This window comes from Trichomonas vaginalis, chromosome IV (genome assembly GCF_026262505.1).
Source record: "Trichomonas vaginalis G3 chromosome IV, whole genome shotgun sequence".
In the NCBI taxonomy this organism is placed as follows: domain Eukaryota; phylum Parabasalia; order Trichomonadida; family Trichomonadidae; genus Trichomonas; species Trichomonas vaginalis.
This window is the reverse complement of record NC_067206.1, coordinates 37,336,345-37,358,040: the sequence shown is the minus strand read 5'-3', so window position 1 is coordinate 37,358,040 and position 21,696 is coordinate 37,336,345. Positions and strand designations below refer to the sequence as shown.

Sequence of the window (21,696 nt, the reverse complement as noted above, 5' to 3'; positions counted from 1 at the left end):
TTGAACATTTGATAGACCACCAGTAATTCCATTACGGAGAATGTGATAAGCTTCAACTGAATCTAAAGTCATTGGTAAATTATTTTTTAATGCATAATTTCTTAAATTGATTCTTAAACGTTGAACATCTTCATCTTTATTTGATTTTACGACATTGCAATAACAACACATTAACTGACAATTTTCTTTGGTATGTGGTTTTTCATTATCGATTCTATCCAATGTTGGTTTATTTGCATATGTAAACGCTTTACCACACATTTTGCATTTAGATGAAAGGATTAAATCGTGATAGTATTGAAATCATCCATTGAAACATTATTTTTAGTATCCCTTTCTGCTTTTTCATCTTGTTTCTTATATGATTCAATTTTATATTTCCAATACTTTTTTCGTTAATTCAAAACTTGATTCTATCTCTTCCTCAGGATATTTTTCATTAGGATTAAAGTCTTTATATGCTAAAGCGTAACGAATCATTGAAGCATTCGATGATAAAGAAAGATTATGAAGCATGTCAATTTTATAAACAAATGTTTCTTCAATAATTTTATCAATTGGGTCAATCATAATTTCAACATCTTTATTGCAATAATGAATAAAATATTCTAATCTATTCTTAAAGTTTTTAGCATCATTGAGATATATTTGATAATCACTATCTGATATAGTTTCTTGAGTTAATGCTGAATAAAATGAATCTTGAGTGAATGGTTCCACTTTATATAATTCTTCTTCGTAATTTTCCACGTGATGAAATTGATAAGGGAAAAAGGATTTAACACGTGATTTATTGTTTCCGAAATCTTGAGTGAATTGGTCTAATGTCCCACCCGCTATATAATTTCTGATGTCAATAAATCTCAATTCATATGGAACGTTTGTTTTCTTTACAATGATTTGCTTAAATTGTGAAGATGAACCCAGCATTGATTTTATTTTCCATTTTGCAGTGTTTAAATCACGAAGAATTAAATTTAAATCAAACTTTCCCGAATTAAAACCTATGATATTCACTTTATTGAATTCCTCATCTAGAAGTTCTTTAAATGCTTCCTTTTGTTTTTCATTTAATGTATGAGACAAAGTCCCCGCCGTTTGGTCCGTTTGCGACTTCATTAATTCTTCATATTGTTTCATATTTGATTCAACAACTAATGAACAGGTTGAAAATAAAAACTCAATCCAATCAGAAATAAAAGAATCACTCGAAGTTAAGCAAAAATTCCTCGTATATGTTTTATCATTTAATTTAACCGTTGATGATACCATGAATGGTTTTAAGTAAGCGTTCAAAGTTGCACACTCAGAAAGTTGTAATTCTTCTTTAGTCTCTAATGTTTCGAAGTCAAAAGTAATATAATATCTTGTTGGTTTATAATATTTCTGCAAATTGTGAGCTAATAACCACTGATATATCTTCTGTTTCGTAATATGTGGTGCATATGGTTGCTGTGTCTTTTGCAACTGAACGTCTTGAATTAATCTCCATTATTTTCTTTACATTTCTCACAATGCTTTAAAAATCTTCTTTGGTTTTTCCTTTCTGGATCATCACGGATAGAATAAACTTCTTCTTTACAATATGGACAAACTTTATAGCCGGTGAGTGCTTCAACGTCTGTTATTCTGTCAGCGTGAAGTTTTCCACATGGACTCTGTGTTAATAAAATATTTACTGTTTCAAATTCTGGATATATCATTATTGATTCCACTAATGGAAAGTCTACCTTATTTATGTCCACGTCTTCTGGTTGAGGATCACAATAATAGAAATCAATATTAACATTTAACATTCTCGCTAATCTCTCACTTTCTGATGAAATGTCAAACCCTTCATATGAATCTATTGCTTCATTTAAATAGCTTCTACGAGTTTTAGGATTAACACCATCAGGAATGTTATAGAAGCGTTTAAATAACCTTCTACCTTCTGCTCTAATTTGATTATCATTCATTTTAGCGTTCCGTTTTTGTTCATTTATGTAAGAATAAAAAATTAAAAAATAAATAAAAATAAAGTTTATTTTTTAAAGCCCATAAAATGAATTAAGAACACATAAATTTTTATCATCTGCGACGTGACGAATACATTTTAATTTACTCAAGAATGCGTACCCTGATACATTAAATCTAATTCCTGTCTTATTTAATTTCACAACTTTGAAAAGGAATGTATGAATAGCTATAAAATGATGAGAAGATGTTTTATGGGTTGCTTCCATTTTTTCTGAAATAAATGAATAAATATAATGTTTATAAGTTTTCATATCTTTTATATTCTTAATAACGAATGGTATAGACCTTTCCACTTCGTCTTCCTTCGGTGCTGTTCTTTCATATGAAACATTATTGGTATCTTCAATAATGAAACCACAATCACACAAAATTTTATAGGTTCCAATGGTTTCTTTTGATATTTTATCTAATAAATCAAAAACTTTATCAACACCTGTGCATTTATTTAAATAATAATTTGTGTAAATATCATGATCTTCTTTCTTAATCGTATTAGTTGCATATGTCACGTTTTTAAGAGCTTTTTTGAATTTCTCAGAATCGAGAGGGGGTGAAAGTAAGATACAAGGGTATTTTTCATTATCAATAAATTGTAACTTATGTTTACGAATAAATTTAGTACCTTCTTCTGAAAGTGTTTCATCTATTTCGCCATCTAATAAATTTTGTGTTGATTCTGAGACATAATTTTTATATCTTTCTTCATGAGATTTCTGAACTGCTGATTCTGAAGCTGGGATATTCATTAAACCCTCTACTTCATTTTCAACTTCTCTTAATTCCTTAATTTTTTCATCTATTTCATCTCTTATTTTTTCCAGTCTTTCAATTTCAATTTCATCGTATTCATCATCATCTTTAATCCGTTCTTTTGGTTTGTCGTCAATGGAACGAAGGACATCGTTAGCTTTGCGAACTTGTTCTATAGCGCTCTTAAACATCTCTCTTCTCTGTTGTTTCAGTGTGTCGTCTCTTCTTCTTGTTTCACCAACGTTCGCATTTGTTATGTCAAACATTTCTCTTCTTACTTCATGAGGTACTGAACGTCTATGATATAAGTCAATAGCAACGTCATTTAAAGGAAATGCTCTTGCATGGACTTCGTCCTCGCCGCGTTGCAGCTTTATGAACTCATGAATTCTATCATAACTTATTGCACCATTATAGTCTTTAATGAAGTCAGCGAGTGCTTTTTTGTTTGTTGCGTAATGTTTTGCTACTTCTATGTTAGCTTCCGTAAGAAGTTGTTTTATTTCCGAGTGTTCTAACTTAGACAACTTCCGATACATCTTTAGTAGGAAATGAAAAAATTAGATTAGATTTTTTTAAGTTATTTTTCAAAATAATTTAATATTTTTATTTTAATGAAACACATGCAAGATTGCAAGTTCTTTTCATACAATGCTCTCGCTACTGCCATCAAGAATGAGTTCAATAATGCTTCAAATGTTAATGTTATCTTTAACAAAAAGTTTGTGAAAGAATCTAAGTTTGGTCAGTATGTCAGACCATTAGCTATCGTCATTGACCGCAAACGTTATACTTCACAAGAGTTAGCAGTAGTTTTGAAACAAAAGAGTTTCTTCGTGAATGTCAAAGATACTCATTATACTGTCATAAAGAACTCTAACGTTGACTTCTTCAGTATTGCTTTAAATCTTTCCGAACAGAAAGAATATAAGAAGGGTGAAACAAATGTGAAATATTATCCTTCATCTCTGAAGACAATAACGAACAAAGATGTTATACAGAAATTCTTACCAAAGGTTGAAGAAGCTTCTATTGACATTGACGAAGGAAGTGAAATGGTTGAAGAAATAGACCCTGAAGCTATTTAAGCAAAATATATTTTTGGTTAGTCTTCATATCGATATTTTACAACAATTCCCCAATGTATAAACTTTTCATACGCTTTTTCATAAGCTTTATATACCTTCAGAAATTTTGCATAATCTTTAGAAGCATTTAGATATTGTTTAAATGCTTTGTATGTCTTCAGAAATTTTGCATAATCTTTTACATGTTGTTCGTTCTCTTCTTCTGTCATGAGTTCCGAATATTCTAAATTCATGTTCTTTCATATGAGATAAAATTTTATAAAAAAAATAAAATTAGCTTAGATTTTTTTATTCTTCCTCTTTGAAGTTATCGAAATATTCTGTTATTTTTTTCCTTCAGTAATGTTAAGTCTTCTTTGAATGTAAGTATTGTGCAACCTTTGATGTCATAGTGTGTTTGAGGAAGAGTATTTTTGACAATTTCCTTTATTTGCTCATTCGGTGTCATTGAAATCGGTAAGTTTTCACGATAGAACCAGTTTCTGTCAGATTTATATATTTTAGCTAAGTCGTAAAAGCTTTTGTTGTTTCTTCTGACTAAATGCAACATAACCACATCTTTATCTTCTTCTTTCTCCAACTCTTCAGTATATATCATATACTTATAACTCTTTTCCTTTCCTTTTGGTACTGAAGCGGTATTCTTTTCTGTATGCTTTTGTCTTTGGATTCAATGACTTCATCTTTTGCTTGAATTTCTTTTCCATCTCTCCACGTTCTGCTTTATATAGTTCATCTAACATCATGAAAATATAACAAGCATAACGAGGTGAAGCCCACATTGCTACAGCATTTACTAAAAGTCTATGAACATAATAACCTTTCAAACCAGGAGCCAAATTCTTGCGATTTTCGTACGGAATCTCTTCTCTCGGTTTTCCGAGGGAAGCAATCATATGAGGAAATTCTTCTAAAAGTTCTTTTGTCTGTTGGTTTTCAAACCAATGATATGCTTGCTTTGTAGAACGAAGAGCATTCATTATACTTTGCATTTGGTACATGTCATCTTGACCGAACGAATGAGGCGAAGTTGTTTGTTATATTGTATGTATTCGTATTCTTCATTTATAGCTTCATGGACTATAACTGTTGTTGTGTTCTCTGATGTTGTCATTACTGTCTTTACATACAAAATAAAAAAATAAATAAAAATAAAACTAACTTTATTTTCTGACTTTCACAAAAGACCAAAAATAAACGCTTTACATGTATTTTTCAGCAACTTCGTCAAATAATTTTATAGCTTTATCTATTCATCTACTTCAAACGTTTCTTTACCTTTCATGGGAGCACCATACATTTTCTCAAAAACTTCAAGCAGTTCTGTTTCAGCAGCTCTCATATCATTAACAAACACAACCTTGACTCTATTGACTGTACTGTCATATCTTTGAGTTATATTATATGTCCTTCCTATCTTATATCTTTTTGTGTTGAAGTCCTTCGGTTTCTGAACGATGTAAAGTAAGCCTTCACTGCAACGTTCCGTATCGAATGAACCATAAGTTATGAAGTTATATCCAACAACTGGGTCTAACCATAACAAAACTATTGGTATAAGACTTTTGTCTATAAGATATGCTCTTGTTCCATGAAATGCTACTGATATCATAAGCTCAGGATTTCTTGTCAAAATTTTCTGAGTTGAAGCATTTCTAACCCAGTCCTTTGTTTTCTTTCCAGATGGAGATATAATGTCTGACAAAGAATATTTGTTGTATTTCTTTGAGTATCTTACGTTTAAATCACCTATTCTAACCACTTTGGTGTCATTGTCTATCTTTCTAACTGTTTCAAACTCAATGTTTGTCATTACTGTCTTTACATACAAAATAACTAATGAAATTCATTATTTTTGTGCTGAATTCAATAAAAATAATGTTGAGGTGAAGAGGTGAGATCTCACCTGTTTTTTCACCTCTTTTTTTCACAAGCGTTTTACATGAATTGTACGATGTATATTTGAAATCCTAAACAATTTCGTAGCTTCTATTTCTTCTTTTAGTAATCGAATGTTTTAACATGCGAAGGTTTCTTTATATTTCTTCTTGACGTCAGACAGAAGGAAATCTTCTGCTGTTGGATAGTTTTTATTAAGAAATGTCAACATATCATTTTATCTTCTGCTGGCTTTTGTGCTTCTTTCTTTAAGTCTGCATAGTCGTTTCGCATTCTTTCTATCTCTTTGACTGAGTAGTTATATTTTTCTTATTGCTGCTTACATTTTGAACATTGCGGCATCATTTTTGCGTTATACATTGAAATAAAACCAGCTAGAACAACTAAGGCGTCAATGGTTTTCTTTAACTCAAAAGCTGCTGGTTTTATCTGTTCATTCCATACTTTGCCTCTTCTATCTTTATCTCTTATCTGCCATACACATTTTGCAACTAATGAAACAAAGTTATCGTATGTCTTAAACTCCCCAGATTTATATATGTCAGAAATATTTTTATAAACCATGTCGCAATCTTTGTCCATAACTTTATGGTTGCAATGAAAACCAAGGAATTCATAATTTACCTTTCGTATGAACTTCTTAATTTCTACTGAGTCAGTTGGTTTCACTTCTATTTCATCGAATTCAGGAATAGTGAGCTTTTGTTGTTGGATTTCAGGCAATTTGGGTAAATGGTCGATGAGGTCCTCCATTTCATAAAGATACTGTTCATTTGTTTCATCTTTCGCACTACAGTCTAAATTACTTGTTAAAAGTTCTTGCTTTATCTTCTGGATTTCTGTTTCAAAAGTATATGAAGAAGGAATAAAGCTTTTCATCTCTACCAACATTGACGTAGGATTCATGACTAGCGAGTTTGGTGCTGTAGTTGTGGACAGAGTCCCGCCGTTTGTGGCTTGAATTGTTGTTGTGCCGATTGTTGAAATCATATCTTTTTATACAAAATAAAAATAAATAAAAATAAAACTAACTTTATTTTTTCTGTCTTAAGGAAATTCATGAAAATTCATGAGGGTGAAAAAAGAGGTGAAAAAACCGGTGAGATCTCACCTCTTCACCTAAAATATATTTTTGGTGTAAATTTATGACAAAAATAAATGGTGCCATTAATAATACATGACTGTTCTCATTCATGTCTGATTTACATCTAATGAAAAAGTTTAGAAGAATTTTCTTATTCTTTCTGGCTTATTTTTGTCTTTCCAGTACTCCCGCCTCTAATGGTCCCAGATGTGTTGACTTTGACTCTCTCAGTTCTTAGATGGTATACATCTTCAACGCCTCCTTCATATCTTACTTTATAAGTGTCATCGTTATGTTATAGCCAAGTATTTCAATAACCACTCTCGCTTTGCTTCGTCAATGGTTTCAGCAAGTTTGCCATTACTACTTTCGACTAATTTGTGACGAGGGTAAAACGCAATAGAGTCGTCAGCAGCTTTTATAAGATATCCATTACCTTGCGTAGAGTCTACGATATAATAGTTTCTACTTAACCTTAAAACGTTTCTTTGTCAACGGCTTGTCGTCAAGAACTACACGAACTTTTGTACCAGGAATGAGGGTAAATTGTGTGAATTTCTGATATTTTGTGTTTGGCTTCGTTTCTTTTGTATATACTTTTCTTCTTGTTGTTGTGTCATTGAATTTGGTGTATGTCCTGTTGTAGAATGTGTTGAGGAATTATATACTTCGAGAAAATGTTTCATTGTTTCTTCGGTAAAGTCTCGCTCTTGGTTTAAATCTCTGAGCGTTCTTATGAAGCGGTTTATGATGCCGAGTATGTTATGGTTATGGTCTTCAGTAGTGTAGTGAGTTATGTTATGCTTAATGAGAAAATCTGTGATTTCATTGCTGAGGTATGCACTGTCTTGGTCTGATGTTAAAGTACTTGGGCTATGTTCTGCTACAAACTTTTGTAAAACTCTTAACACTTCACGAATTCCTTTATTTTTCATTGGATATGCATATGCTTTACGAGTGTTAACATTAATGAAGATGAGGAATGGTTTATGTCCTCCTTTTCTGCTTTGAATGAGAGTGTCAAATTGGTATGCGTCAGGAGTGTTGGAGTAAATTGGTAAAAAGTAGTCGTAAGGGTTTATTTTTGTTTGATGTACAACATTTTTGTCAAATAACCTTTTCACTTCAGCTCTGTTAGTAAATCCCCAACTCTTTGCAGCTTCATTGAATTCTTAAATGACCTCCATGGATGTTGTTCGAATACTTCTTTCAAGCTCATTTATGTAAAGTTAAAGATTTTATTCTAGGCTCAAGCGCGTTCATTGAACGCGGTACCATGCGAATACAGTCACAAATGGTGGCATATAATCTTCACCCGAGCCTGTTGGATTTGTTGTGAAAGTGTGTGAATGATTTCCTGTGGTCCCACAGAAAATACCTGCGCTTGAATCTACTGGGTCGCTTGAAATATCATATCTATCCATTCCCTGTCTATCCGAACCTGCTGCAAGATTTCTATAACCTCTTTTTGTTATTGAATGTGAATGATTACCTGTTGTGTTTGTAGTTCCCGTATGAGTGTGCGGGGGAAGGTTTGCTTCTTTAATTTTCTTCGAACCCCCTGTTTGCTTTGAAGAGTTAGCACAGTATAAGAATTTGTCTACAATCTGTTCCCACGTACCAAAACCTAAAACACTTGCTGGATTTGTTGAATTCATTGACGTATAAATAGAGCCAACAGGATATAATGTTTGAAGAATCTGAGCCTTCATTGTTTGAAGTTCATGTTTAACGTTTATAACTTTATTGCCATCTTCAATATTTATATTGTTTGTTATTAAACCATTAGGAAAAGTAGGAGGATAAATTCTTTGTTCTTGTACAGTTGCACCGTTTTCCTGTTTTTGTTACTATTTCGATGCATGCTTTAATTTCTTTAATCTTGATTGTTTGAAATTCTTCATGTGTATGGTTCTTGTCGGCTTTTCCATTAAGCGCAGCATTTACTTCCGACTTCTTTGCATAATTTTCATCTACATAAGTTTTGTCAGCTTTCTTATCTAACATTGCTGGTAGTTCATATGCTTCAAAGTTTCTGGCATGATCTTCGATATTCCTGCAACTGTTATCTAAATTGTTAAGAGTATCTTTTACGCTTGTACTCGGATTCTCTAAAGGTGCACTTGAACCAAGGGTATAGTTCAATATTATGTCGTCTGCTCTAACAGTAGTGAAGGATTCATGTGTATGGTTCTTGTCAGCTTTACTATTTAATGTAGCTTGAAGTTCATTTATATCGGAGATATTGTGTTTATGAGATTTCAAAACTTTGTTCATTGCTTCGAGTTCAACTTTGTCAGCTTTACTTTTAATAGCATCTTCAAACGTTATTTTTGCCTTAACTCTCAATGTAAATCTTGGTTCAACTAATACACCGTTAACATTGAAAGTAGAGGCATAAATTTCACCGGTATAACCAAATGCTTCTGGTGCTTTAGCTACATCATACTGTACAGTACAGCTTATGTCATAACCTTTAGCACGAATGTATTTATATCTTCTTTCATTAACATTTTTTGTCTTCGCTTCATCACTTCGTGTTAAATATCCATGGTAGTCCGTTATAATCTGTTCGTCTGAAGTTATATAATGAACGTGGTTCTTGACTTTATCACTCAGAGCTAAAAGCTCATTTTTGTCTGCTTTTTCGGCTAATTTCTCATTAACATCATTCACTTCTAATTCAACTCTTCCGCCAGAACTCTTATTATCATTAATCTTTTTCATTAATTCGGTAATTACGTCATAAAGACTATATTCTGTTTTCGGTTTTGTAAATAATGAGTCAAAATTTCTTTTCATCATTACATCGCTGACATTAATGATATCACCAATTCCTTTTTCATTTATTCTCTTCATTAGTTCTGCAATAATGACGAATATATAATCTGTTAATTTATTCTCTTCATCGAGGGTTATAGAATGTTTTGAAATTGAATCATTAACTCCTCTAAATAAATCAATAACTTCAGGATACACGTTTTTAATGTCTCGAATAACCCGACCAGTATCCTGTTGTTCATGTTCTTCGTTCCCGTCGTTACGTGGTTTTATATCTCTAACCATCATCAACGCAGCCATAACCGGAGGGTTTGTTGCTATCTGTTCGAAAATCCGTCCGTTATGTACGGTATATCTAAATAATTTCTTTGTGTTTGTTAAAACATTTGAAACAAGTCTTTTAAAACCATCTACAAAATTTCCTGTTTCACCTAATGTTCTTGCAGCATTTACAAGCTCACCCATTCCGCTTTTGACCCCAAAAACGTCCATATTGCATTTATTTCACTCTGTATAGTTGTCCATTCAGCGAAACTAACACCCGCATTCGCTAAGCTGAAAATGAAATTCAGTGGATCGAACTTAATTCCACCTTCTTTTTCAATTTCAACGAACTCACTAACATGAGATTTTAAGTATTCTTTCGTTAAAATTGTTTTCCCCGATGTTATGTCATTAACGAAACTATCACCGTCAAAAGTTAACGAATTCAATTTCGTCGTTGATGCTTTTATTTCATACACAGCTTTATCGATAGTTTTTGGCTCACCTTCTTTAGAAGCATATGAAACATTAATGAATGAATTATATGTATTCGTGAATGAATTAAAATCAATGATTTTCATTAATGACGCCTTTAATGATTCATTTACTGTCGAATCCCTTAAAGCAATTAATGAACTGTCATTTATGAAAGGTACACTGCAAACCGTCGAGTTTGGATCAAATGCTGTAGTTGGTGCAGGAATATTAATGATATAAGTCATTAAATCATTAAGTGACGTAAATAATGTTGTCGTTTTTGATTTAATTTCTTTAGCATCTGTTATATATGGTAATTTTATTTCTGTAGTTTCTGAATTAAAGATATTCGCTAAAATGTTTTGTAAACTGTTTTGAACAGCTGTGTAAACCGTTGAATCCGGAACTCTTATGATTTCACCGTCCTTAATAAAAGGCATTGCACATGGTGTAGTGCTTGGGTCAAATCTTTTTGGGTTATGATTCAATATATATTCTAATGCTTCATAAACAGACCTATATACGGTTGTATTATCTTTTTCAATAATTTCACCGTCCTTTATAAACGGCATAGTACATGGAGTTAAAATAGGGTCAAACTTTTCATAGTCCTTCCATGTTATGTATTTCTCAGTATTTCCATCAGTGATAACAATATATTTGTCAGTAAGTGTGAGAGAGTATTGACCAAAATATAAACGTTTAGCTCTGTCAGCTTCATACGCATATGCAGCTATACTCATATTTTAATGAGAATAAAATGTTGTTCTATTTGCAAAGTACAGACCCAAACGAATACGGGACAGTAAAGCTACAAACAAACTTAGGTCTACAGAATGAGGCGCTTGCATTCAGAATGGTTGACTTCAATACTATCGCTTTTCGTTATAACAGATGAAACAGATTTCATGGAGATTGAAATAGATGGAAAGAAGCACGAAATAAGATTTCACAATAATGTAGAATATAAGATGGAAACATTAGCTGGAGTGTTAAATGCTCTCATAAATACTACAATAAACAAGGATAACGAAGAAAACTTAATGAATGTTAAACTTATTGCAGGAGTTTTGAAGTTCAGTTATGCGAAGGAGTTTAAGATACCAAGAATGAGTCATAGAGTACAACTTCTTTTGGGTGCATACCATATGACATTTCCTTTGAAAAGTGTTGACAAAACGATTGAGATGAAATCTGTTCCATACGTATGTTATGGTAATTGTTTGTACATTGAGTCTAAAATAGCTAATGTCACAGGTATTTCAGGAGTTAATAGTAAAGGTTCAGTAGAATATAAATCCTTCTGTTATGCAGTCAATTCAATGTTCATTCCAAACGTTCCTGTCATAGCAACTCATTTAGGTAAATGGGTTCGCATTAGTCCTCATAATTTGAAAGACATGCAATTCAGACTTGTTGACTTTCAAGGAGAGCCTGTAGAACTGAAGGCACCAGTGCGAATGACTGTTGAAGTTGACTTTTTAGAAAATATTAAATGCAACAGCTTACAAGAGAACTCAGAGCTAAAAATATAAAGTATGAATGTTATGTATTAGGTCATGAACTTTGGTTGTTGCTGTTTGATGAAACAGATGAGTTAGTTATGTCAGTCAAGAGAACAGAAAAATATTGTGTTAGTGAAAACTGCACCAAGTCAATAAGATTAGGTTTGCATTATGAAGATGAGTTCGATACTGTTGAAGAAGTTTTGGATAGATATTACAAATTGCTAACTTGAAATTTTTTTTGACTGACGGTGCAAAGCGCCAAGATGGGCTCAAAGAGCCCTCCTGACTGCTTTAATTTACTAAAACATATTTCAAACAAAGCTTATATTCTGTTGAAAGTTTTGTATATTCATTCGAATATTTATACTTAAACTCAACTCCTGTAGTTCCTGGTGTTTCAATGATGCGGATGTTACCTATTTTCATGAATAGTGGAGTTTGACCACAGCATTCGATTTCAGGGTCGAGATAGTCAATGACACATTGTTTCCCTGTTATTCGTGAGATAACATTTTCAAGGTCCTCCTTTGTTAGAATTATTTGGTTCTTGCTTATAAGATTTACCAAAAGCTTCTTATCGTCTTTGAGTAAAATTGTTTGGTATAACTGAAGAAGGTAATGGTCTACGTTATCTGAAGGATTTGTTTGAACATTTGTGTAAGGATTGTCGTTGGCTTCTCTTGAAAGAATTTGGTCCAGTGGTGGATACTCTAACTTAACATCTGATGTAGCGTTAGCGTTTGAAGCTGAGTTTAAATTCACGGATTTCAGCTCTGGTTCTGGTTCTTTCAAACACTCTGAACTATAGTTCTTTATGACAATATTGTTTGTCGTTCGTGAGTCAACATTTGATGTTGGTTCAATTGGAACATTAACGGCACCAGCTAAGATGGATTTGCTTCTCATTTCATATAGAATAAAAACCTTTTATATGTATGAAATGAACAATATACTCGACAAGGGTTTGAATGTAAAGCTAACGAATGAAAATATTGTTGAATTCACTGAGACAGGAGCTGTGTATAAAGATGTAGAACTACTGAACAAAAGAGCTAAGGGAAGAAGCAGGAACATGAACAAAGGGTGGAAGCCTATAAAAATTTATGTCAATGATGGCTCAGGAGGTTCAAACATAAAGTATGCAGAAAGTTATAGAGTTTATGCTCTCAAAGGTGAAAAGCCTTCATTTAAGAACAGCTATTCTAACGCATATCCTCAAAAGCTAACGGATGGGGAAGTGGATGATATGAATGACAGCAAAAATATTAACAGAAATGGCGACAGAGATGCATGGAATTTGTTTACCATCAGTCAATTGAAGGTTAAACTTTAAAACAATGTTGGTCGTTCCCATGGAATATTTTTGACTTTAATGGTATTAGTCATGATATGAATCTCAAGGTATGAACGAGGAGAGATGAGAGACTTATATGCTTCCCAAATTTCTTCAAAAGGTAATGTTATACCTGACTGTTTCCAAATGAGTTCAATATCATAGCGTGAGAAACCTTGAAAGATAACGAAGTCAGTTATGAGACGTTTTATGTTTAAAGCTAAAAACCTCCATGTTTGCATAAGTATTGCTACAGTTAAGTGGTAATGTCTGACTTTAGTTATGATGTTAGCTAATGGTGAGTCTGGTTTTGAACTAAACCTTTTCCGGCGAAGTCGTCGCAAACTAACAAAGTGTTTGAAGGATATTTTTTGAAGGGGTATTTTGAAAGTTTTGATAGAATGTAGTTTGTAAGTCGTTTCATATCGTAAACTCCTGAGTACTGACGTAAGTGGTGTTTGTCAATAATTCTTTCCATCTCCTCAGAAGTCTTTTGCATTCCTGACTGTATGAACTCTACGATAGCATAATATTTCCTCTTACGTCGAATGTAACGTTGAAGAAATTCAATGAGTTCACTGTCTGGAACTTTAACGACAGAGGCTTGAACTTTTGACATAAATGTTTTCGCTGTTGAGTCCATAGAGTCTGAAGTTGCTGATATAATGATTTGGTCATAATATGATCTTCCTAAACGTTCTGTTATGAGTATATGACGAATGAGGTTAAATGTCTTACCTGAACCCATCTTTCCACAATAGAAAAAACACCATTTGAACAGAACTCATAGTCCTTACTGAAAGGAAGAATGAGAGAAGAGTTAAGTTTGTCTGTAGTTTCATTCATGTCTTCATCTACGTCATGTATTAAATGCTTCATTTTATCTCCATTAAAAATGCAAGTCAGAAATATTCAGAACATAGCACCGAGTCTAACTGACAAGAGTATAAAGATATACTATGAACATGTTATGATGAAACCAACCAAAATTCAAGAAAGTCAGTATACTTATGAATATCCAAGCACTGGGTAGAGTATGTAGGAGGTGAGAAAGCTATTGAAATCAGACAGGTTCGAAGTATTCCAGCAGGAAGAACAATATTATTGAAGAACTTTAATGTTTTGAGGTATAATGATGAAACAAAGAAGCAAGATAGTTTCCCTGTTGCTGTGTATGTGAACTTAGATACAGGAGATGACATGAAAGTTTTTAATACAAAGCTTCAAACGGTAGTGAGAGAACAACTGACTGCGGAAGGACATCCATTGCCTTCAGAAGTTACCATAGCATATAATTTTGAAACAAACTCAATAGATTTTAAAGTCATCTCTGCAAAGAAGTCAGGTTTTACATTTAATGAAGCAGATGTATATTCGAATGAAAACTTCAAAGCTATTGCATGGTTAGATAATGACGATTGCTTTAAGAAAATATTTAAATACAGTGACTCAACGATGTCAATAGATGACCTTCGTGGAATGTTACCATCGACGTTTACAGTAGAAGGTTCAGCAGGATTGCTTACAAGATTGTCAATTGGTGGTATTTGGTCTCGTGAGAACATTGTTATAAAATCCAGTATAAGTGAATTTGCTGAAGAATCTATATTATGTCTTTCAAACTACATGTATTCGCCGCCGAAGCATTATAGTATAACAAACTTTGTCAGTAAGTTTAACATAAGACTTGTCGAACCTTCTTCAATGAAAGATGTTGTGCTACCCAAAGATGGAAAGGATGGACTCATTATTGAGATGATTTTAATAGCATATTAAATGAGCTTGTTCTTGAAGGTCATTCATGATGAAATAACTGTTGTAGAAGATGTTAGCAATTGTTCAGACATTTTGAAGCGTATAGATGATATAAGAAATAAGTTAGATAGACCGCAAAGCGGTGAGGGCGAAGCCCGTGAGAATGTTTATGTTTCATTGACTTTCTCCAGTAACGAGAACTTTTATGAGATAATATTGAAGAGAGATGATTTTAATATGGTGTAAATGGTAGCTTGGGCAGCTTTAGGCGCAATGGGAACAAAAGCATTAGCATTTGGAGCAAAAGCATTTGGAGCTTATGACGCAGTAAATAAAATGAGTGGAGGAAGGGTTTCAAAGACATTAGATGCAAATAAAGGAAAGATTGGAGGCTGGGTTGCAAAGAAGTTAAGATTAAATAAAATAGGGCTCATAAATAAAGCATCCAATTTGGTTGCGACTGAGTCAGAAAATGCTTTAGGAAAGGACGATGAGTTTGCAAAACACGCAAAAGACTTTAATGACCGGATGAAAGGTGAAACAATGCATTTAAATAGATTCGATGGAACTAAAGAAAATGTTTCTTCTCCACCAGTAGTTCTTCCGTATGGTCCCTATGGAATGTATGGAAACCCTTACGAAAGACCATTTGACCCATTGACTGGTGGAAGTAATTGGTATCATTATGGACGAAGAAGAAAGACAGTCAAGCTGGAGACAGACGTGAAGAAAGCAACTAAAAAGAAACCAAGGAAGAGAGTTATAAAGCAATGAATTCAACAGGGTGAAAAAACAGGTGAAAAAAGAGGTGAGATCTCACCACTTCACCTAAATTTATTTTTGTGCTATGTTTTCATACGTGTGAAGTCGTTAGTGAAGCACAGCAATGGGAGGAGTTGCAATACTTTTGTAAGTGAGAACGTTTATTTTTTACAGTAGTGAGGTGAAGTGGTTGGCGGCTTTATAAATATTTAAGGTTAAGTTAGTGTTGTCGTTTGTGTTGTAAAATATACGTTAACGGTTTTGTAAAGTGTCAAATTCACATATAATGGGTAAGTAGGTGCGCAGTGCCACCATACCCATGACTTGTATACTAACTTTTAATAATCTCTTTAACATCTTTCAAGATATTGTATTTCTTTAATTGCTTCAAGATGATTCGAGTTCCAGCACTTTCCATATTGTTGGAAGCTCCTGAATACTGAGCATGCTGTCTGTTTCCACCAATATGGTTGATGTTCACGCATGCAAGAACTCTTTTTGTGACAGCATCGAGCGCAGTTACTGTACAACTTGGCGAGTTTCGCCTGTGCGTCCATCTTGCATCAATGGATAAGTAACCACTGAAGGACTTTCTCGACAGCATTAGGGAAATACTTTTAAGTCTTCTAATCTTATCGTCACAAAATCTCTGTTGTCTCATGACACCACTCTTCACAGGGGGCTTAGTTCCACAAAGAGAAAGAAAGCGAGCACCTTTTGTATATGGCATTCCGGTCATTATGCAAGCACCAAGCATCTGTCGCGCTGAGAGTCGACGACGTTCGTGGAGTAAAATGTTATGCATTGCCTTTGTTTTCCGTTTTTGGTGAACAATATGGCCCATACAACAAAAAAAAAATGAAATCCCGCCAAAAGTGAAAATTGAATAAAAAGTAATAATTAATAAATATATACTATATCATTAGATGAATATTTTGGAATAACATTTTAAAATCGAGGTTTTTCAATGGATAACGGTTCAATCAAAAATTTGACCCCATTTTAGAATCTACATTAAAAATGGAACATTTATGTCGTTTCAAAATTCCAAAATAACGTTTCTATTCCTCTCAAAAGTAAAAATAAACTTTATTGGGGAAAAATATTTTTATTTTCCAAAAAAAAATGAAAACCTTAAATGCAAATCTAATTTTGATGCTTTTGTTTGTGATTTTTTGGATTTCGAAAAAAATTTGAAAATTCAGACAAGTTACCATTAACACTAATACGTTTCAGCGAGTCGGTCCCATCAGAGAAATTTTCATAAATCGGCGATATAATTTATTATTTCAGCAAAATATTCTCAGATCCAACTAGAATAAGGTCAAATTATACAAATTTAGCAAAGGCTAGTTATCCTACCTATTCAATTAACTTTAATTTTAAATAATTCAAGACAATTCTCAAAATTACCTTAATAATCGCGTTCTCTTCGCAAAATGACGATTCATCATTCACTACCAGCATAACTGAGGGCTTGTGCTCACAGAATAATACAGATAATTTACTTATTAATGCAAAATTTAGTACCAAAAGGTAATCATAGAAGATACAAAAAAAGTTTCTTTATTTTGATTGCTGATTTTATTTCTTCTAAAATTTACCAAATCTAAAAAATCCAAAATTGAATGCTATTGAATTTCATGTTTATGTAACATATACTATTTATTATATAAGGAATAAAAATTTTATAGTTTTAATCAAAAATAAAGGTATACTAAATGCATACAAAACAAGGTATTTTTTACTCATCCAAAATATGTTAACAGTGCTATTTATATAATCAATATCCGAATTTCGAAATCATTTTGATGAAATCTTTATTTTAAAATTGAGTTGACAGTTAAAATCACCCGAGAAGAGGGATTATCTCAATGAAAAGTGCATAAAATAGCAAACGCACAAGATGGCACTATGCAGCTTTATATTGTTATACAGGATGAACATATAAAATGTTTGGAAAACACTTACTTCGTTCTACAAATGTGTATCTCTTTATATCAAAGATTCTTCTCAAATTATTGAGAGACTTCTCTCAAAAAAGGAAAATTTGATAACTAAAAAAATTATGGCATAACCTCTCGTTTTGCATAGATATATATTTACATGGTCACAGAGCTTATTTTCATTGTCAAAACTTAAAAATTTTTAGTGGACTATACCCTTAATAAAATTCATTTTGAAATTTAATGACTTTGGTTCTTGTCTATTTCTTTTCTGTTACTTATTTATAATATGCCTAATGTATAGTGTTGTAAACAGAAATTCATCAAAAGTGACACCTCAGAAAAGCTAAAATATTGAATTTTTGGAACTTTTGATAGAGCACGTTTTTAAATATTAATTAAAGTAAATGTATATTTTGTAAAGATTCTTTTTAATAAAAAAATAAAATTTTGAAGAAGAACACAAAATCTTCTGAAAAATAATATCACATAAACTCATATTATTTTCTAATATATAACTATTTTATATAAAAATCAAATTCAATGATCTTAAAAGCGAAGGATAAACCTCAAAATTTACGAATATAATGAGTGGGAATATAATGCTTATCTATCATAAAACCATATGAAATATCAATTTTTGCTTTACGCCTAATTTTTGACGACAATTAGCAAAAAATGTTAAATGTTAACACTCAGTCCATTTGAATATGAAAAATAAAATTGACTTTGATTAAATGTTTTTATTTATCATGCAATTCTTCTTGCGACCAAAGATTTGAATAAAATTTCAAAAAAAAAGATAGCTTAAAAAATAATATACGGTAGTGTTTACTAATAGATGAATAGTATATAAATTCTATTAAAATGGATTTGATCCAAAAAAATATATAAAATTTGATCATAAATCAAATCGTTTTAAATTACTTCTTCATTTAAATTATAACAATTATTTTTGATTTTTATTTATCATCCACATTCAAATTTGAATCTTATCACAAAAGAAGGACCATTTTTATGACTACTGCCAAATCTATAAGCAGAGAATGGCTATTTGAAGCTAAAAGAAGAATAGAAGAAGGTGAATCTTACAAAAGTGTGGGAAAGGAAGTTGAATTGGAAAATGGTAAAATTAAATTGAATGTTGCCGAAAATACAATAAGAAGAGCACTTCAACTTCAAGAAATCGAATTACCAAAAGTTAGTCGCGGCAGAAAACCAAATCCACCAACATTTGAGCAAAAACAATTAATTAATTCTTGTGTTTCACAATATAAAGGAGGAATTTCAAAAACTTATTTATTGATTAAAAGGTTTCAAAATATTGCTCAAAATCCCGATTGTGAGAAAGAAAAAGAAGAAATTGCAAAAGAATTTGAAAATATAGAAGATTTGACAAAAGATCAAATTTTTGACAATTTACAAAAAATAAAGCATCATCAAGTGGAAAAATTTATGATGGAATCAGGTTTATCTTCAAAAAGAGATTACAAACCAGCAGATCCACCTACCAGATATCGTGCCATATCAAAGAATTTGATATGGCACTGCGATATTCATTACCTTCACGGTAATGTTTCTTTTCCATTTTTTGCCATATTGGATGATATGACACGTAAAGTTCTCAAAACTAAATTATTGAAAAACAAGTCTTCCAACCCAACAGCGAAGGTTTTAAGAAAACTTTTAGAGGAGTTTATTCCTTACTGCATCTGGACCGATAACGGCGGTGAAAACCGCGGTGAATTCGGCCAGGTTATGCAGGAAAACGGAATAGTTTGGAAGCACACCTTGCCGTATATGCCAAGACAGAACGGCAAGGTGGAGCGCCTGTGGCCAAGCTTAGAAAAGTTTTAGTTAGTAAGACTAAGTCGTGTACTGAGGCACTGCGCGCCTCCGTACACCACTTAGCGGTTTTGACACTTTACAAAACCATTAACGTATATTTTACAACACAAACGACAACACTAACTTAACCTTAAATATTTATAAAGCCGCCAACCACTTCACTTAACTACTGTAAAAAATAAACGTTCTCACTTACAAAAGTATTGCAACTCTTCCCATTGCTGTGCTTCACACAATAGTTCATATTCTTCAGTATCGCTGCTGTCGCTCCAATCGTCAGAGTCAAAGTCACTGTCAAAATAAATGTTAGTAAGTTTTGACAAAGCTAATGAAACACGTTTACCGTTTGTATCGTATGCTTGTATAAACTTTCCATTCTTCATTCCTTCATAAACGCTCAAACTAACTTTACCCTTTCTCCCTCGTATCTGATAGAATGTATTTTCACGAGGAACGAAGAACAAATTCTTGAACTCATGACCGTTGTAGTTTGTTATCTCAATAGTTTTCGTCATTTATATAAAAATAAAATAAAAATAAAATATAAAAATAAAATAAAAAACAAAATAAAAAATAAACTTAAAAATTAATGATATCACCACTCCCACACGTATGAAAACATAGCACAAAAATAAATTTAGGTGAAGTGGTGAGATCTCACCTCTTTTTTCACCTGTTTTTTCACCCTGTTGAATTCATTGCTTTATAACTCTTCCTTGGTTTCTTTTTAGTTGCTTTCTTCACGTCTGTCTCCAGCTTGACTGTCTTTCTTCTTCGTCCATAATGATACCAATTACTTCCACCAGTCAATGGGTCAAATGGTCTTTCGTAAGGGTTTCCATACATTCCATAGGGACCATACGGAAGAACTACTGGTGGAGAAGAAACATTTTCTTTAGTTCCATCGAATCTATTTAAATGCATTGTTTCACCTTTCATCCGGTCATTAAAGTCTTTTGCGTGTTTTGCAAACTCATCGTCCTTTCCTAAAGCATTTTCTGACTCAGTCGCAACCAAATTGGATGCTTTATTTATGAGCCCTATTTTATTTAATCTTAACTTCTTTGCAACCCAGCCTCCAATCTTTCCTTTATTTGCATCTAATGTCTTTGAAACCCTTCCTCCACTCATTTTATTTACTGCGTCATAAGCTCCAAATGCTTTTTGCTCCAAATGCTAATGCTTTTGTTCCCATTGCGCCTAAAGCTGCCCAAGCTACCATTTACACCATATTAAAATCATCTCTCTTCAATATTATCTCATAAAAGTTCTCGTTACTGGAGAAAGTCAATGAAACATAAACATTCTCACGGGCTTCGCCCTCACCGCTTTGCGGTCTATCTAACTTATTTCTTATATCATCTATACGCTTCAAAATGTCTGAACAATTGCTAACATCTTCTACAACAGTTATTTCATCATGAATGACCTTCAAGAACAAGCTCATTTAATATGCTATTAAAATCATCTCAATAATGAGTCCATCCTTTCCATCTTTGGGTAGCACAACATCTTTCATTGAAGAAGGTTCGACAAGTCTTATGTTAAACTTACTGACAAAGTTTGTTATACTATAATGCTTCGGCGGCGAATACATGTAGTTTGAAAGACATAATATAGATTCTTCAGCAAATTCACTTATACTGGATTTATAACAATGTTCTCACGAGACCAAATACCACCAATTGACAATCTTGTAAGCAATCCTGCTGAACCTTCTACTGTAAACGTCGACGGTAACATTCCACGAAGGTCATCTATTGACATCGTTGAGTCACTGTATTTAAATATTTCTTAAAGCAATCGTCATTATCTAACCATGCAATAGCTTTGAAGTTTTCATTCGAATATACATCTGCTTCATTAAATGTAAAACCTGACTTCTTTGCAGAGATGACTTTAAAATCTATTGAGTTTGTTTCAAAATTATATGCTATGGTAACTTCTGAAGGCAATGGATGTCCTTCCGCAGTCAGTTGTTCTCTCACTACCGTTTGAAGCTTTGTATTAAAAACTTTCATGTCATCTCCTGTATCTAAGTTCACATACACAGCAACAGGGAAACTATCTTGCTTCTTTGTTTCATCATTATACCTCAAAACATTAAAGTTCTTCAATAATATTGTTCTTCCTGCTGGAATACTTCGAACCTGTCTGATTTCAATAGCTTTCTCACCTCCTA

At 32.7% G+C, this 21,696-nt stretch overlaps 10 protein-coding genes and 4 pseudogenes across 14 annotated transcripts, besides 8 other annotated features; 6 read left to right on the top strand and 8 right to left on the bottom strand.

The window, feature by feature from the left end:
- Positions 1 to 16,057: part of a mobile genetic element that runs on past the window's edge.
- On the bottom strand, positions 2,031 to 2,765 carry TVAGG3_0237970 (uncharacterized protein; the record flags this gene model as incomplete). Its single annotated transcript, XM_051227581.1, has 1 exon — positions 2,031 to 2,765. The coding sequence occupies one exon, from the start codon at positions 2,763 to 2,765 to the stop codon at positions 2,031 to 2,033; it is 735 nt and encodes a 244-aa protein (XP_051112567.1).
- On the top strand, positions 3,384 to 3,857 carry TVAGG3_0237960 (uncharacterized protein; the record flags this gene model as incomplete). Its single annotated transcript, XM_051227580.1, has 1 exon — positions 3,384 to 3,857. The coding sequence occupies one exon, from the start codon at positions 3,384 to 3,386 to the stop codon at positions 3,855 to 3,857; it is 474 nt and encodes a 157-aa protein (XP_051112566.1).
- On the bottom strand, positions 4,439 to 4,971 carry TVAGG3_0237950 (annotated as a pseudogene). Its single transcript has one exon. A coding segment is annotated over exon 1 (533 nt).
- On the bottom strand, positions 5,994 to 6,746 carry TVAGG3_0237940 (annotated as a pseudogene). The gene has a single exon. A coding segment is annotated over exon 1 (753 nt).
- TVAGG3_0237930 (keratin-associated protein family) lies at positions 9,116 to 10,086 on the bottom strand (the record flags this gene model as incomplete). The annotated part of the gene is made up of 1 exon (XM_051227579.1): positions 9,116 to 10,086. A coding segment is annotated over one exon (971 nt), but the record flags the coding sequence as incomplete, so codon positions are not given.
- Positions 11,334 to 11,897, top strand: TVAGG3_0237920 (uncharacterized protein; the record flags this gene model as incomplete). The annotated part of the gene is made up of 1 exon (XM_051227578.1): positions 11,334 to 11,897. The coding sequence occupies one exon, from the start codon at positions 11,334 to 11,336 to the stop codon at positions 11,895 to 11,897; it is 564 nt and encodes a 187-aa protein (XP_051112564.1).
- TVAGG3_0237910 (uncharacterized protein) lies at positions 12,162 to 12,776 on the bottom strand (the record flags this gene model as incomplete). Its single annotated transcript, XM_051227577.1, has 1 exon — positions 12,162 to 12,776. One exon carries the CDS (start codon positions 12,774 to 12,776, stop codon positions 12,162 to 12,164), a length of 615 nt encoding a protein of 204 aa, XP_051112563.1.
- On the top strand, positions 12,802 to 13,203 carry TVAGG3_0237900 (uncharacterized protein; the record flags this gene model as incomplete). The annotated part of the gene is made up of 1 exon (XM_001311265.2): positions 12,802 to 13,203. The coding sequence occupies one exon, from the start codon at positions 12,802 to 12,804 to the stop codon at positions 13,201 to 13,203; it is 402 nt and encodes a 133-aa protein (XP_001311266.2).
- TVAGG3_0237890 lies at positions 13,203 to 14,049 on the bottom strand (annotated as a pseudogene). The gene has a single exon. A coding segment is annotated over exon 1 (847 nt).
- On the top strand, positions 14,227 to 14,979 carry TVAGG3_0237880 (uncharacterized protein; the record flags this gene model as incomplete). The annotated part of the gene is made up of 1 exon (XM_051227576.1): positions 14,227 to 14,979. A coding segment is annotated over one exon (753 nt), but the record flags the coding sequence as incomplete, so codon positions are not given.
- Positions 15,205 to 15,732, top strand: TVAGG3_0237870 (protein of unknown function, DUF4107 family; the record flags this gene model as incomplete). Its single annotated transcript, XM_001283254.1, has 1 exon — positions 15,205 to 15,732. One exon carries the CDS (start codon positions 15,205 to 15,207, stop codon positions 15,730 to 15,732), a length of 528 nt encoding a protein of 175 aa, XP_001283255.1.
- Positions 15,928 to 16,057: a terminal%2Cinverted (terminal inverted repeat of Maverick-1A transposon ID:TVAGG3_0237860).
- A 1,805-nt stretch (positions 16,058 to 17,862) lies between these two features.
- Positions 17,863 to 17,884: a mobile genetic element.
- Positions 17,863 to 17,884: a terminal%2Cinverted (terminal inverted repeat of Kolobok-1_TV transposon ID:TVAGG3_0013400).
- Positions 17,885 to 17,970: 86 nt separating this feature from the next.
- Positions 17,971 to 18,008: a mobile genetic element.
- Positions 17,971 to 18,008: a terminal%2Cinverted (terminal inverted repeat of Banshee-A3 transposon ID:TVAGG3_0237840).
- A 675-nt stretch (positions 18,009 to 18,683) lies between these two features.
- On the top strand, positions 18,684 to 19,523 carry TVAGG3_0237830 (integrase catalytic region-containing protein; the record flags this gene model as incomplete). Its single annotated transcript, XM_051227575.1, has 1 exon — positions 18,684 to 19,523. The coding sequence occupies one exon, from the start codon at positions 18,684 to 18,686 to the stop codon at positions 19,521 to 19,523; it is 840 nt and encodes a 279-aa protein (XP_051112561.1).
- A 16-nt stretch (positions 19,524 to 19,539) lies between these two features.
- Positions 19,540 to 21,696: part of a mobile genetic element that runs on past the window's edge.
- Positions 19,703 to 20,029, bottom strand: TVAGG3_0237820 (uncharacterized protein; the record flags this gene model as incomplete). The annotated part of the gene is made up of 1 exon (XM_001295609.1): positions 19,703 to 20,029. One exon carries the CDS (start codon positions 20,027 to 20,029, stop codon positions 19,703 to 19,705), a length of 327 nt encoding a protein of 108 aa, XP_001295610.1.
- Positions 20,030 to 20,209: a terminal%2Cinverted (terminal inverted repeat of Maverick-1A transposon ID:TVAGG3_0237630).
- TVAGG3_0237810 lies at positions 20,210 to 20,736 on the bottom strand (annotated as a pseudogene). The gene has a single exon. A coding segment is annotated over exon 1 (527 nt).